The 15994-nt window shown below is 35.6% G+C and overlaps 1 protein-coding gene across 4 annotated transcripts in view; it reads right to left on the bottom strand.

Moving 5' to 3' along the window:
- CADM2 (cell adhesion molecule 2) overlaps nucleotides 1–15994 on the bottom strand; it is a 1196033-nt gene that overhangs the window by 140726 nt on the left and 1039313 nt on the right. For all 4 annotated transcript variants that reach the window (XM_081086797.1, XM_081086795.1, XM_081086798.1 and 1 more), the window contains one exon: nucleotides 6236–6406. In XM_081086797.1, the coding sequence (XP_080942923.1) occupies nucleotides 6236–6406 (171 nt within the window). The remainder of the gene's footprint in view (nucleotides 1–6235; nucleotides 6407–15994) is intronic.

The raw sequence follows: 15994 nt of genomic DNA on the forward strand, positions 1-15994 counted from the left end.
AAAAATGTTCCAATCTGTCTCTTGTGCTGTTCGTTTTCAATAACAGCTGATTTTTTAAAGTAATTTTGTCAATGTCACATAAAGAAAATAAATGTTGATCTATTGTCTTCTTTTCTGTTTTGTGCATAGTTTTTTCTGTTAGTACAAATACATCATTCTTACTAAGAATGATCTAAAATCTGACTCATACAACCTGTTCTTCTACAAATTAAATCAGAAAAAAGTTATTGTTTTAATCAGATGTGCATAAAAACAGAAAGATGAATAAGAATTTCAACTTATAAAAAGCATGTGGCTTTTTCCACAGCTCATGTGGAAACTATGTTGTTACTTATTATGTGAAGTGTGCAGGCATTTGTGGTTCACAAGGAAAAGTCAACATTTTCTTTAATTTCAAGTTTAAAGAAGCTCTCTTCCATCATAGTGGCAGTAAAATTTATGATTAATATTTTATAAAGACATAAAAGTTGCTGTGATATATTTTATAGGCTGAGTCCTTCTAAATTGTATATTGCAAGATTAAAAAGTTAAAACATTTAGCCCTAAAAATGGAATTTCTCCTAATATTTTTTTTCATCATGCTCCTTGACACTATGTGTTCAATACTTATTTCTGATTTCTCATCAAACTTGCCTTTCCACAATAACACAGAATTTTTATTTCAGGTGAAATCATAACTTTCCATTATTTTAGAGATGTATATTTACTCTGTCACTCACCACAGAAAAAAATACCATCTTTTCTGATTTAGAGATCAAATAAACTAAAAATTTTTTATTTGAGCCAATCTTTGCAATTATTCATAGGAATTTTGTAAAACAAGGTGGAAATCCTAAATCAATGTTCCATAAATTCTAAACTAACCACCTTCTGTTTTTAAAAAGAACTCTTCCTAGTTTCCTCCACGTGTATCCATGGAAATTTCCATATCATATATATTGCCCTTGTGCACCTAAGTCGATCTACAATCTACTGTCTCTGAAAACAACCATTGAGATATTAGATGTTTATAAAGATTATTAGAGGCCTGGTGCATGAGATTCATGCACTCTGGGGGTGTTCCCCAGCCTTGCGTATGCCCTTTCACAGTGCTGCAGCCCTGCAATCGATCTCCCCAAAGAGGTAGGCCCTGCCCACACATCCAGGGATCCTCGATGGATTGCCCCAAAGAAGTAGGCCATAGCCAGAAGACCCCAAGCTGAGGGACCCCCCACCTCACCGCATGGAGGTGAAGCTGCCGGGACCTGCCTCCAGGGCTCCTCGTGCACTCAGCCCCACCCACCCGTGTGTGCCTGCTGCGCGTGCAGCCTCCTGGTGATGGATTGTGATGGCATGAGTGTGTGACAACCATTAGCATATTAGCTCTTATTATATAGGATACCCATTTCCTCTAATTTTGATGCAGACCATTGATAAATGTCCCCTTCCCACTCTCCTCCCCTCATTTCATCTATGGGAAATGTTCTGCACCACTAAAGGAATATATAGCATTATTATCAGTTAGTTGTAATTAACTTCACATATCGAATGATGGTATGCTAGATGTGAGGGGGAAAAAAAATTAAATAGATCTGGTCTCTGCCTTCTAGCACTTACATATTAAATCATGATAGAATGAGTTGTTATTTTTAATTGGCCAGCAAGTATAACATTTTTCACATAAAGTGTTCTAAAAAATTAGGCAATTCATTTGGCTTCCTCCATAAAGTCTGATTCATAATGCATATTAAAATATGGTGAACAGCTAAAAATGCCTAGGAAGTGTATAATAGTTCCATGTTTTACTCCCAAGAAAGTGAAAATGCCTGGCAGCTGACAATTGGCATCTGATAGCTAAGCTGAAATATTTTCAACAAATATAAACAATTCTCAAGAATCTAAACAATAATCAGATGAAGCCATTCTGTGACTATGGAGTGGAATAAGCCAAAGGCAAGTCTATTCCATGACCAGATCTGAAACAAGATAGAGCTCAGGACACTCAGCAACTATAAAAAATGGCATATTAACTATTTCATCTTTATAATAGCAAATGTAATTCTGCTTTAATATTTTTGCTTTCTAGGTAAAAATTACCAACATATTCATTACTAGATTTCTCCCAATCCTGACAGCATCCAACTCGAAAACCCTTTTTAAAATATTCAGGACAAGCTTCTCCTAATTCTAGTTGTAAAGCCTCTCCTAGCTCTTACCATGCACTCAGAGATGTCTGGTAAGCTTTCTTCTTTTCCATAGCCACTAAATAAGCCTGATTTGGTAGATGTCCAATGATCTTTGGCTGGCAGTCTCCAATATGCCTTATGGCCCAATTTTTATAATTTTATTTTATATGTTTAAAATTATAGCTAAATGAGTAAATATTATTCTAAACAGTCTTATATGGCTTGATGTGTAAGTGAAAAAATATTTAAGATGCTGATGATCTGTATCCTCTCAGTATATCAAATTACAAGGTGTACCAGTTAATAATGCGACGTTTTTTTCAATAGATGGAGTTGATATATATGCAATATGATATGTATGCTATTTAGTTGTATTGACAACAGGCTTCAAAACTTCATATGTCAGATTTGCTGAAGGTGTTAACATCATAGATATTTTTACACTAAAAAATGTCGAATTTTGTGCCAAAAAAAAGCATTTGCAGGAAGTTATAATTTATTACTTTATTTTGAAGAAAAGTGCTGCTGAATACTTTGGGAAGCTTATGGTGAACATGCTCCATCTCAAGATACTTGTGAACGCTGGTTTAAATGCTTTAAAAGTGATGATTTCGATGTTAAAAACAAAGAACGTCCAGGTCAACCGAAAAAGTTTGAAGACCAATAATTGCAAGCATTATTAGATGAAGATGCCTGTCAAACTCAAAAACAACTTGCAGAAAGATTAAACGTTGCTCAGCAAACGATTTCTAATCATTTACAAGCAATGGGAAAGATTTTAAAGAAAGGAAAATGGGTGCCATGTCAACTGAAGGAAAGACAAATGGAAAACCAAAAAGTCATCAGTAAAATGTTGCTTCAACGGCACTAAGGGAAGTCTTTTTTTGCATCGAATTGTGACTGGCGATGAAAAGTGGATTTATTTTGAGAATCCCAAATGCACAAAATCATGTGTTGATCCAGGTCAACCATCAACACTGACTGCAAGGCCAAATCGCTGCCTTTTGTTGGGATCAGGAAGGTGTGGTGTATTATGAGATTGTAAAACCAGCTGAAATCATTAATTCTGATCACTACTGACAAAGAATAATTGATTTGAAGAATGCTTTGATTGTAAAATGACAAGAATGGGCCAGAAGACATGGCAAAGTAATTTTGCTTCATGATGACACACCATCACACACTTCAAAACCAGTTAAAGACACATTAAAAGATCTTGCCTGGGAAGTATTCACCCACCCGCTGTATTCACCAGAACTTGCTCCTTCAGATCACCACTTGTACGCACGCACTTTCTGAGCATCACTTCAAAACATACAAAGAAGTGAAAAAATGGGCTCTGAATGGTTTGCCTCAAAACAGGAAAAGTTCTATTAAAACAACATTCACAAATTACCTGGAAGATGGGGAAATGTGTAGCTAGCGATGGACGTTACATTGAATTAAGCATGTTTGATGTTTCTCTTGAAATCATGTTTTCTTTGATTACAAAATCTGCACTATTAACCAGTACACCTGGTATATAACTTTTTATATTTTAAAAGACATGTTTATGAAATAAGAAAAAGAGAAAAGAGCCTATGGACTAAACATTTTTGTGCCCCCCTCTCCCCCCTGCAATTCATATATTAAAACTTAATTCCCAATGTGATATTAGGGAGTGGGGCCTTTTGAAGGTCATGCCTGAGATTACTCCCTTATAAAAAAAGAGTCCAGAGGGCTCCTTTAGCCCCTTCTGCCAAGCGTGGACAGAGAGAGAAGACAGCCCTCTATGAACCAGGAAGCAGGCCCTCACCAGGTACTGAATGTGCCTGAACCTTGATCTTGGACTTCTAGCACATAGAACAGTAGGAAATACATTTCTGGCCCTAGCTGGTTTGGCTCAATGGATAGAGTCTCACCCTGTGGACTGAAGGGTCAGGATTTGATTCTGGTCAAGGGCATATGCCCGGGTTGTGGGTTCGATCCTCAGTAGAGGGCATGCAGGAGGCAGCAAATCAATAATTCTCTCTCATCATTGGTGGTTCTATCTCTCTCTCCCTCTCCTTTCCTCTCTGAAATCAACAAAAATATATTTAAAAAAATAAAAAAGAAATATATTTCTGTTGTTTAGAACCCGCACAGTCTATGCTATTTTGCTAATGGGGCTTAAATTTACATATGTTGAATTTTTATTTAATGTCATAATCTTGACTTAATTTGTCTAGTTTGCTCCTCATGGAAATTAATTCTCTAGCTTATATTCAAACCTTAAGCATTTAAATAATTGTCCCAAGGTTGCACAGCAAATAAATTTTGAAATTTGGAGATAACCTCAGGTTGAGCTATGAAATGTGCTTGCTTCTGAACATGTTTCAATGAGAACAGGAAGAAAATTAATAAAATTAATGTAATATAATCAAAAGTATTTAAAATTATAATAATTTCAACATCAAGTAAACTAAGAATACTTAAACCATGATGGGCAATAATTAAAAATCATAATCAGATTAACATTTTTTCTATCAAGAATAATTTTTAAAAGTCTGGTCCCTGGTACCTCAAAATTTTCTCATAATATTCTTTTTTCCCATAGTTCACTCTACCCCAGTTTCACTGATATTTTTGCTGTTTATAGAAACATAAAAAATAAAGAGATGCTCCTATCTCATGGTCTTTATACTTGCTTTCCCCTCTCTCTGTGTGTATGTGTATATATAATATTACACATATGAATATATACAGCGTGCGCGCACACACACACACACACACACACACACACTTTCCTTGACTCCCATTCCCACCTCTCCAATTGAACTCCTTATCACCACCTCTGATTTATTTTTCCCATATACATTACTACATAACATAATATATGTTGTATTCATTTATTTTGCTTTTCTGTCATTCCTACCTAGAACGGGTGCTGTAAAAGTTTATTGCTGTTAGTGGTGAGGGTGATTTTGATGCTTGGGGACAATCTTGATTTGTTTTGTTGTTCTGTTTTGACCACTAATGCAACCACAGTGTCCAAACAATATCTGTTACACAGTAGGCACTCAAAAACTTCTTGTTGAATAAATAAGTAAATGAAAACAAAATTTGAGACATATTACAAGACCAGTACTTATATTTAAAATGTTAGTATTTAATGTGATTTTACATCTCACTTCTACATTCAATCTATAACTTTAATAGATAAAAGCAAACAAAAATCTCTAATATTTAAAAATCAAGTAATCCAATTCAGAAATACAACATTCTGTGTTCTCCTCTTTTTCTTTCCCACATTATCTTACTTATTTCAATTCATTTAATTTCATTTTGATAAATATTTATAGATCACCTCTCCCAAGGACCTTGCCAACAATTAAAATGTTATGATTACAAGTTCACTATTTGTTAGTTGTGTGAACTTGGCCAAGTGACTCAACCTGTATAATCGTTGGTGTCTTCATCTGTCAATTGTGACTAAAGTTAGAGTAACTGATGCCCTTACAGATAACATGAGATGAGATGATGCCAGCAAAGCATTTAGCACTGCCTCTGAACTATTGGTGTCATCAAAATAATTTTGTTCTCATCACTTGTAAATAATGATGCTATTTATAAAGTAAACATGCTAGCTAGATATATTCTTGCAGTCATATAGACAGTATATTTCATAGAGAAAGTAAAAGAAACGAGTCTAATTTTAAAAGCACAGATAGAAAGCCACGTTTGCATGCAACAGTTACTTACATACAATAAAGCTCATCAATGCCCTTTTCAGATTCCCAACTCTCTGATTCTGCCAAAATTACCACTCCTCCTCCCCTACTCAGATGCACACACAGACATCAAGCCACTCACTATTTGGAAGGTAATGAGGAGTTTTAACCTTTTGATGCCACCTTTATTTTTATTCCTTGACTGTAATGATAGTCAGCCAAGAACTTCTTTCCTTTGAACATGATTAATGCTATTTGAGGGTACTTTTACTGCATTTTGCTGTACATTTCCTGTAACTTTACCTAATTTTGAAATGATTTTAAATGTAGATGAGCAGATTTGCTGCCGATATAAATGGGGAGGAAAGAGCTTTTACTTACAGTGTATTTCTAGCACCTGCATCGCTACCTGAGGAGTGGCATTGAGGGATTCATGGTCGACTCTGCAGATAACCGCCACACCGTCGTCGCTCCTGTCCACTCGGAAATCCAGTGTGCTGCTGACAGTGAAAGTCTTGCGATTTGCATCCTCTTCTTTTAAATATTTTACATCTGAAAATAAAATATGAATTAAAATTTTCTGTGACAGTCTCCTTCAATATGTAACATTCCATTTAAGAAGAGGGCAATTTTAATGAATTAGAAATCAAAATGAAGGACTAAGGTTAAGATACCATTCTAATAAGATCTTAAATATAGTTGAGGAAAAACGCTGTCCCATTTACTCAAAACTCTTAGTGGATGCACCTTCTTCCTATATTTATCAACGTTTAAAAGCAAATATTTGTTAGTTTAACATTTAATACATTTGAATTTGAGAAAATAAAAATACACTACTTGACAAAAATAAAATTTAAAAGTTAAATGCAGAAAGAATAGGGCAAGACAAAACACTTTTATTCCTTAGTGAGAGATACTTTTTATACTCCCCTTTAAAAATCAGGCCATTTTACATTATTAATCTCCCTTCTTTGGATTTCAATTGTATTTTATATTTTTAAGTAAATATATTTTTATTGATTTCAGAGAGGAAGGGAGAGGGAGAGAGAGATAAAAAACATCAATGATGAGCGAGAATCATTGACCTGCTGCCTCCTGCATGCCCCATACTGCAGGTTGAGTCCGCAACCCCGGGCACGTGCCCTGAAAGGGAATCAAACCGAGACCGCCTGGTTAATGGGTCGATGCTCAACCACTGAGCCGTGTCAGCTGGGCAGATTTCAATTTTATGAAAGAATAATCTTAATTCTCTGAGCCACAAGCATATTTGGGAAGAGCATTTTCACAACTACCTAGTTCAGCCTAAAAGAAAGTACAATCTACTATTTGAGCTAAGATTTTAAAATGAGCGATGTGAGGTGGACATAATTGCTAAAGAATACCTAAGGTGAGAAACTTTCCATCTTTGGTAAAGAAAATAAGGTAGTCACCTGAATATTTGGAATATATATATATATATATATATATATATATATATATATATATATATTTTCAGTGGCCAGATTATTACGACCACCCCATCCATACTATTGGTGTGCAGGACTATGCTCCAACCAACTGAGCCACACCAGCTAGGGTGGAAACCAATTTTATAATTGTTATAGACATCTAACGTATTATTCCAAAATATTGGTGCTAATTGTTTAATATAATAACAGCTGCATTTTTAAGAAGAACACATCTGCTTCATTTAGCTATTTTGGTTCCCTGTAAAAAAGCATAATTTAATGTAACATTAATTGGCCACATAAAATCTGATAGCAATTGTATGTAACATAAAATTTTAATGAGTATCATTAAATAAAATAAACAAAAGTATAATTTGTTGCTTTTAATATTAGCTTACATGACAGCTTATTAGGTTACTAGTAGGCATAAAATGAACAGGGAAAATGCATTGCAAAGAGCAAATCATACCATCTTTCCCATATTTTATGCTGACCACTTCCTTCTGAAGCAAACAGACACAATATAGTACTTAAAATTTATTTCATTTTTCACTTTCTAGCTTTATAAGATAACTGATGTATCACACAGTTATAGATAAACAGAAATTTTCTTTGTCTCATAGTTAATTTGTTGATTCCCTGTGTATTTTTGTTTCATGTTCTGTCTGTTTTATAATTGTATTAGAGGCCTGTTGCATGAAAAGATTCGTGCAATAGGCCTTCCCTCCCCCTGGCTGCCGGCACCGGTTTTCCTCTGGCACCCGGGACCCAGGCCTTTGCTCCAGCCGGAGCCACCTTCAGTCTTCGCTCTGCCGCTTTGCACCTACGTATGCAAATTAACCGCCATCTTTGTTGGCAGTTAATTTGCATATCTCGCTGATTAGCCAATGGGAGGCGTAGCGAAGGTATGGTCAATTACCGTCTTATTTATTATTAGATAGGATTTTTTTTTCTCCTGTGTCATGCCACTACTGGGCATTGTGATCTAGAGCAATATTTCTGAAGTTAGAATGTGCTTATTAAGCACTGCATATCTTTTGAATATGCAGATTTGAACCAAATATGTTGTGATGTGGAGTCTGACAATCTGCTGCTGGCTCATGGACCATAGTTTTTGGAGCAAGGGTAGAGCAGACACCAGATACATGGACACCAGTGATATCCAACGAGCAATAACCAACATTAAAGACCAAATATTGGAATATTGAGACTTACTCTGCACATGTACCTTTCTTCTTTCATTTCTTTTTTCTTTCTTTCCGTATCTTCTTTTCTTTCTTGCTTCCTCTTTCTCCCTTAATCCCTCCCCCTTCATCTGTTGCTTCTTTTCTTTCTCCCTTCCTTCCCTCTCTCTCACACCTCTTTTCTTAAGCTCACATTTTACCTTTACTATTTTAAAATATGTATTTCTTCTTTTTTATATTTTTCAAAATAAACATGTTATATATCATGCATTGTTTTAATGGCTAGAAAAAGTTGAGGGCAAATAATAAATAGAGGAATTTGAAGGATTACTTTGCTTCATAATCTTTGCAGGCACCTCTCTTTATCTAAACCAGGGTCTGGACATTTAAGTACTTGTCCCTTAGTAATCAGAACACTGGTTGTTTTGGTGGGTGGCAGTTGGGATTTATCTATTATGTTTTTGTACTTACATTGCAGATATTAGAAAATTTCTATAAAAAAAAACTTTTTAAAAACCTTCCTAGGAATATCCCTTAAGTGTACATCCTATCTAATAATAGACAAACATGGTAATTGACCGTACCTTCGCTACGCCTCCCACTGGCTAATCAGCAAGATATGCAAGTTAACCGCTAACAAAGATGGCGGTTAATTTGCATACATAGGCACAAAGCAGCTGAGCGAAGACTGAAGGCGGCTCTGGCCGGAGCGAAGGCCTGGGTCCCGGGTGCCGGAGGAAAACTGGTGCTGGCATCAGGGGAAGGGAAGGCCTATTGCACGAATCTTTTCATGCAACAGGCCTCAGTCTCAATATAATTTATTTTATAGATATTTCTAGGTGAAGTCTCAAAAACAATATACAAATTTTATATTATGTAAATTTATCAGATTTGGTTTGTAGATAGCAACTTGCTTCTGTTTAGGATTTTTGGTTGTTTATCTCATCAAGAGCTATAGTAGGGGGGAAAAAAGGCAGACTGTTGGACACCCTCTCCCCCCAGTCAGTAAGTTAACAAGTTCTGAGTCAGGTTAGTCAAGAAAAAAAGCAAAGGGTCATCTCGACTTTTTACATACAAATCTTTCCATAAAATATCAGATGTCAGGAGACACCTTCACATGCACATAGTTAATAGTTATATTAATAATTCTGATATATTTGCTTTCTCTATTTTTGTGATTTTGATCCCATTTTAACAGATCTGGAAAGAGACATTCTCATTTTTTATAAATGGAAACCAGCCCTCATCCTGTGGCAGCCCTCTGGATCAAACATGCACCTAAATGGGTCAGTGTCCATTTAATCCATTATAAGGCCAATAGGCCACACTGGGAACAATGTAGCCCTGACATACATTTTTCGTCTTGTTCCGAGTACTGAAAATGCTATATATTCTCATCATCTGAAGATATCGCTTAGAAATCATATAGAATATTATGTGACTTCTGACCTATTTGGGCCTACCATTCTTTGGAATTCACCTCCGCCACTTCAAAGCCTCAGTTTATGCCACAGATATGGATGCTTATATAGAACTTGAATTTTACTGTTATTTTCATAATCAAAGTTTGTAAAAGTATATTTTGATGGACCAGATGACAATTTTAGTAGAAGAATTTAAATAATTTATTCTGAATCCATACTGCTATTATTATGGCATTTTAATGATTTGACACCATTGTTAGTAAGCTGGCTACATAAACTATTACCATAGAAAACAGAAAATGGGAGCATTATATGAGATACTATGGCTTTCTCCTCAAAAACATGGAGTGACCATATTGAGCAATTGGATATGTTGTGTAATTACTGCTTTAAAAATGTTTTATAGATCAAAAGTTCTGTTGATATACATTTCTTATAGATCAACATTTTGAAAACAAAATACATTATTTTTAGAAGACAACTAACAAAACAACCTTTTTTTTTCTTAATTGTCATAAAGGAACTCTATCTGGTTAACTTATTCCGTAACTGAGATGCCTATTTTAAAACCAGCTTGTCTTAGAGGAAATGTCATTGCATTTTTTCTTAAATTTAAGTATTCAAATGTATTTTACAAAGCATTTTTCTTAATATTCAAGGTAAGAACTACATTTTATATCAGCTTTAAACTTTCTCCAGACCAAAAATATTGAGGCTAAGACTTACAAGGTAGACCTTTAAAGTGATAACCACAATCCCTTTTCATTGGAAAGGACTGCAAAACAAACTCTTGAGGCAAGCACATCATAGCCTATGAGTATTCCTTCATTCAACTGCGAAGGGGTAGATTTATAGAAATCCTTTTCCTATAGAGTGACAGTCATAATCTTGGCTTTCAAGCTATGTCTCAACTATTAACCAGCAACATAGAATAACTATTTTACCTGACAAAGAATTTTACTGAAAATCAGTTTTTTGTTAATAGATTTCAAAAGCTCAGATGAGCAAAACAGCATTTATGAAGAACTGGTGAGTGGGATGTACTTCATTGATTTAAATATTCTAAAACACCTCTCAATTTACTTGGACAAGCAGAACGTTATACTTCTTACCAAGCTACTCTTCAGTGTTATCCCACAGGTCTGCATTTAAAGGTACCAGAATAAACCTTGCTTTATATTATCTGGGGCCAACGTAATTCAGAACATATGCATTTGTCTAAAACTTAGGAACTCAGAGAAGAATTTCCTCTCCTGACTGTCAGTACCAGGAAACATTAAACCTTTTTTGTACAATTGACTTGTGAATATGATAATTAACTGATTTTGACTCTTTCTTTGAAATAGCTAAAGGCCCATTAAAAGTTTGCGATCCATCACTGGCAAATATGAAAGGCTTTATAAAAGGAATGCACTTACTAATTTTACTTTAAGCTCCATCTATTTTTCTATATCAATCTGGCTGCTGCTCCATATTCAATAACATTACCTTTATATTAATCAGTGATTTCTGGATTTACACAAATCATTCTAGAACAAAGTGAAGTAGAAGAGTCATTTTCAAAAACACTGGACCAGTTCAATTTCTGCTGATGGCTTAGGAACAATATTTAAATATTTATTAAGATTTAATATTTTGGAGCACTAAGAACAATATCAATCTAAGAGAACAGTCAGTAAGGAGTAGTCATTTTCTTTGAAAATTATTGAGGTAAAATCTTAGATTAATATCACCTAAATGGTTAAGTCTGTATTTAGTTCTTTATTTAGTTTTTCTGTGATAGAAGAATACTAAGACTTGGTTTGCCCAGTCCAGTAGAACATCCAGCAAAAGAAAAGAGTCACTGCCTTCAAAAATTAATAAGGTAAACTCTGAGACCATTCTAACTGAAAATAAGTTTATAACTCAAGTAATTCATTCATTCTGTATATAAAATCCTTGCGCTCTTACCATGTATTTGACACCATGCCCAATTCTGTACAAAAAGTTAAATGAGGAAAATGATCACATTCTAGCAAGGGATATATATATATATATATATATATATATATATATATATATATACCTTACATAGCTCATTCATGATCTTATAAAGATGTATCCTACATAATTTTAATGATCTTATAAAGGTATATCCTGCATAATTTATGGAGTTTATCTTGGGCACTTTGGGCTTAGTTTACATTGTACCAATTATTCATAAATTAAAAAAAAAAATCAAAAGAGTGATATATGAAGGGGAGGAAATAGCAGCCTTTTGTAAATCTAATTCCAGACCAAAGGAGTTTATTAGGGACTTCTTAATATTTTATATCTAACAGATTTACAGTCACAAAATGTAAAAAAAAAGTATATCTAAATGTGAAAATAAGTTTATAATTCTCTATCGTGTCTGTGCTTGATGCATTGGAATTCATAGTGTCTGCCAGAATCAGGTTTAATAGGTAATCCCTTTCCTATGCAGTTTCTTTTGCAGGCATCCCTTGCTTTTAAATTTCCCTGGTCTGTAACATGGAACTCCAGCCTCGTGTGATTAAACTTGAAGAGGTACCTGACCCCACAGTATTTAATTTGTTGGTGGCAAGCATAAAACTTTATCCGCAAATAGAAACTATGTAATTAACAAATCATTCTACTTTTCTATCATTCATCTTAATTAGTTTAAGAATTTGAAGAACTCAATGAAATAGAACCTAAAAACACATGCTTAAGCACATATACACATACAGGAACACACACAGCTGGTTCTAGGAAAGTCACTATTTAGCTAATCTAAGGAGAGAGAATGATTCATTGGGTAGATATAAGGTATGCAAAACTGAGGAAGAAGCAGTTAGCTGGTTGCAGAAGACAGAAAGTAGCTAGATCACTATGAAGCTAGTCCATCAGTGAGCTTTTAATATGCAGGAAATAACCGTAATGTATATAACTAGGCTCCCTCATGCTCTTTTCACTTAACAATGGGCAGGAGCCCTAGCTGGTGTATCTCAGTGGTTAGAGCGATGACCTGTGGACCAAAGGTTTGTGGATTTGATTCCTCCTCAAGGGCATGTACCTCAGTTGCAGGTTTGATCCCCAAGTCCTGATCAGGGAGCATTGGGAGGCAACCAATTGATGTGTGTCTCTCACATTAATGTTTTTCTCTCTCCCTCTCTCTCCCTTCCGCCCTCCCTTTCATTCTCTCTAAACAGATATATATATGGAAAAAATACCCTCAGGCAAGGATCAAACAAACAACAGTAAAAATACATGGGCAGAAAACCATTACAATCACATTTACCATTCTCCAAGTCTGTTCCCCACTGATCAACGGGGAAAGGGACTGGACAAAGACAGTTTAGATGCGTGTCTAATAGGATCTGAGTAACGTGGGGAGTGCCTACCTGTCTGCCAGTCATACCTGAAAACAAATTAGTGGTCAGGATGGGCGTGGCCACTGCAAGGGCATGAAACCTGAATATTTAAAATTACAAACAATAGAAGTTTCCTCTCTTCCTGGCTTGGGTTCCTGGCTCATCTGTGGCAGGGGGGTGAGCTACCCTGTGCCCACATAGTGCAAGGCCATGTTAGACTCAACAAGTTGGACTAATAGACTTTCATTAGCCTGAATGCTGAACTACCCCAGCAACAGGGAATGGAAACTTAGACACTGGCCCTGTTTCTGGTTCTGCTGGAATCCTGGATGCGCCTTTTCTAGGACTGGATTAAGGTGCAGGGGACTTTGGAACCCTAGAAATGTAACTCCACACAAATAAAGTCCTCCACACGCCATCCTCCCATGGGACTTCTGAAAATGCTTATTTCAGTGTCACCCAAAGAACTTCTACCATGGTCCCATGAGGAACAAGGAAATTTGATTATCTGATAACATAACTACATTAAAAATATATCAAACTATAAAATATTTTAAAAATATATTATTCATATAATGTTCATAAAGAAAAGAGGAAGAACAAAATTGAATTTTTTTATAATTACAAAAAAGAAAAAGTATAAAATATTTTTGCTTCTTCTAAAGGAAACAATATAAATAAATTTTGATTATTAAGTGTTTAATAAAATATAAATTTATTCTATGAAAAAAATAAGAATGAGAGACAAAATAATTTGTAAGACTAAATAAAGGACGATACTTGGAAGATATTAGAATAATTTATGAGTCAACATTGTGAAAATACATGACTGTGAAAAAGAAACCAGGGTGACTTCTGGAACAGCAGCACAGGAGCTCTGCAGACTCTCTCTCCAGCAAAACAATAAGAACTGGTGAAAATTATTTAAACATACACACAAATTTAAGGTCTTTTGTTCCCTGAGCATATAACAAATGCAGAACCAATTACTCAAGAAAATCTACTTAATCGTAGTAAGAGCAGGTGGAGTCTGTGGTACTAGAGCCATGACCTGCTCCTACCCCATGCCACCCCCAACTCAGTGTGAGTGAATGTAGGGCAAGAAGATGGGGCTTCTCCTCCTTTTCAGCTCCCAGTCAAGGGCTACAGTATTTTCCCAGGAGAGGAACGCAGCCAATATTTCTTATTCCCTTCACTTCTGCATTTGGTTGCAGAGGCTACATTGCAGGGAGTGTGGCTGAGAGATTCAGGTTCTGTTCCTTTACCCAGTTCCCACTTGTAGGCCAGGAATATAGAGTCCTAACAGTTCACATCTCAGGCCATTCATATGAACAGAGGTTTCAAGCCAGAGAGGTCTGCCAAGAAGACAGAGTCTACCTCTGCTCTCCCAGCATCTTGCTTTTACAGAGGAGTGAGTGTACTTTAAAAGAAGCAGGTCATGCCCCCATCTCAGGAGGAACATCATAGAGATTTTGCCGAAGGGAAGAGGCAGGCCATAATAAGAGATTCCTAAAGCTCTCTCCAGGGTAAATATTTGCAATAGAGCGTGGGGAAGCTCAAGCCTAGGGCCCTCTTGAAAACTATGAAGATTTGATGGTAAGCAAGTAAAAGGAGGCTGTCAGCTCCATGAGATCATCAGGCTAAATGATAGGCCACTTGTTTCTGAGAGAAAACCAGAGAAAAAACGTCCAGAAAGCCTTCTTGTCGTCAAAGAAAACCTCTAAGACTGATCTCAAAATGTAAAGAAGAATGCTCCAGCAAGGGTTCTCAGTTTCATTGGATCAGATTTGGAGCAATTTATGCACAGAATATTGTTGAAAACAATAGAGAAATCAGCTGACAAGAGTGGTGGGGAACGGCAATACATAATACCAACAGAGGCAGATAGCTTAGCACAGACACTAGGGAAAAAGCCCTATGGAAACCATTCTCATTCCCAGACTGACTATCCACATGTAGAAGGCTGTGCCCTCTGAGTGACATCACAGGTTTTGCACTGCAGTGAAAATAGCCCATCTAAGTTACCAAACAAATAAATAGGCAAACAGCAGTGCACTGCAGAATGAGACCAGTATCCAGTCACTCAATATATTATATAAATGTCCTGCTTTCAAAAAATATATCACATGCAAGATAACAGGACAGTGTGACTCCTACACACACACACACACACCCGCACACACACACACACACACACACACAGCAAACATTAGAAACTGCTGGTAAGAAGGCCTCAAATATGAACTTGACAGAGTAAGACTTCAAAGGATTCTTTTTAAACACATTAAGAAATTAAAGGAAACCATACTTTAAAAGGATAAAACAAAATAATTGTGAACATCAATAAAAAGGGAGAAATTATAAAGCAAACTAAATGGATGTTCTGGAGTTGAAAAATGCAACAATTGAAATGAAAAATTAGTAGAGGACTCAAAAGTAGTTATGAAACAAAAGAAATCAGATCTGTACAGATTATGTATTCTGAAGAAAAGAGAGGGGGAATAGAAAAATTAACAAGGGAGTTATATAACTGTGAAATTACTAAAAACTTTAGCTAAATTGATGGTATATTAGTTATCTCTCAACAAAAATGTAGTATAAAGGCTAAATAAAAATGGTGAATCTGGCTTCAATTTAGGAGGTATAAAAACAATGAACACTTTAAAGAGTTATTGAATTGAAAGAAAGATAAGGTTGGTCACTTTCTTGGAAGATGCAGACTACATGTAAG

This window comes from Myotis nattereri (assembly GCF_964212035.1).
Source record: "Myotis nattereri genome assembly, chromosome: 3".
NCBI classification, from domain to species: Eukaryota; Metazoa; Chordata; class Mammalia; order Chiroptera; family Vespertilionidae; genus Myotis; species Myotis nattereri.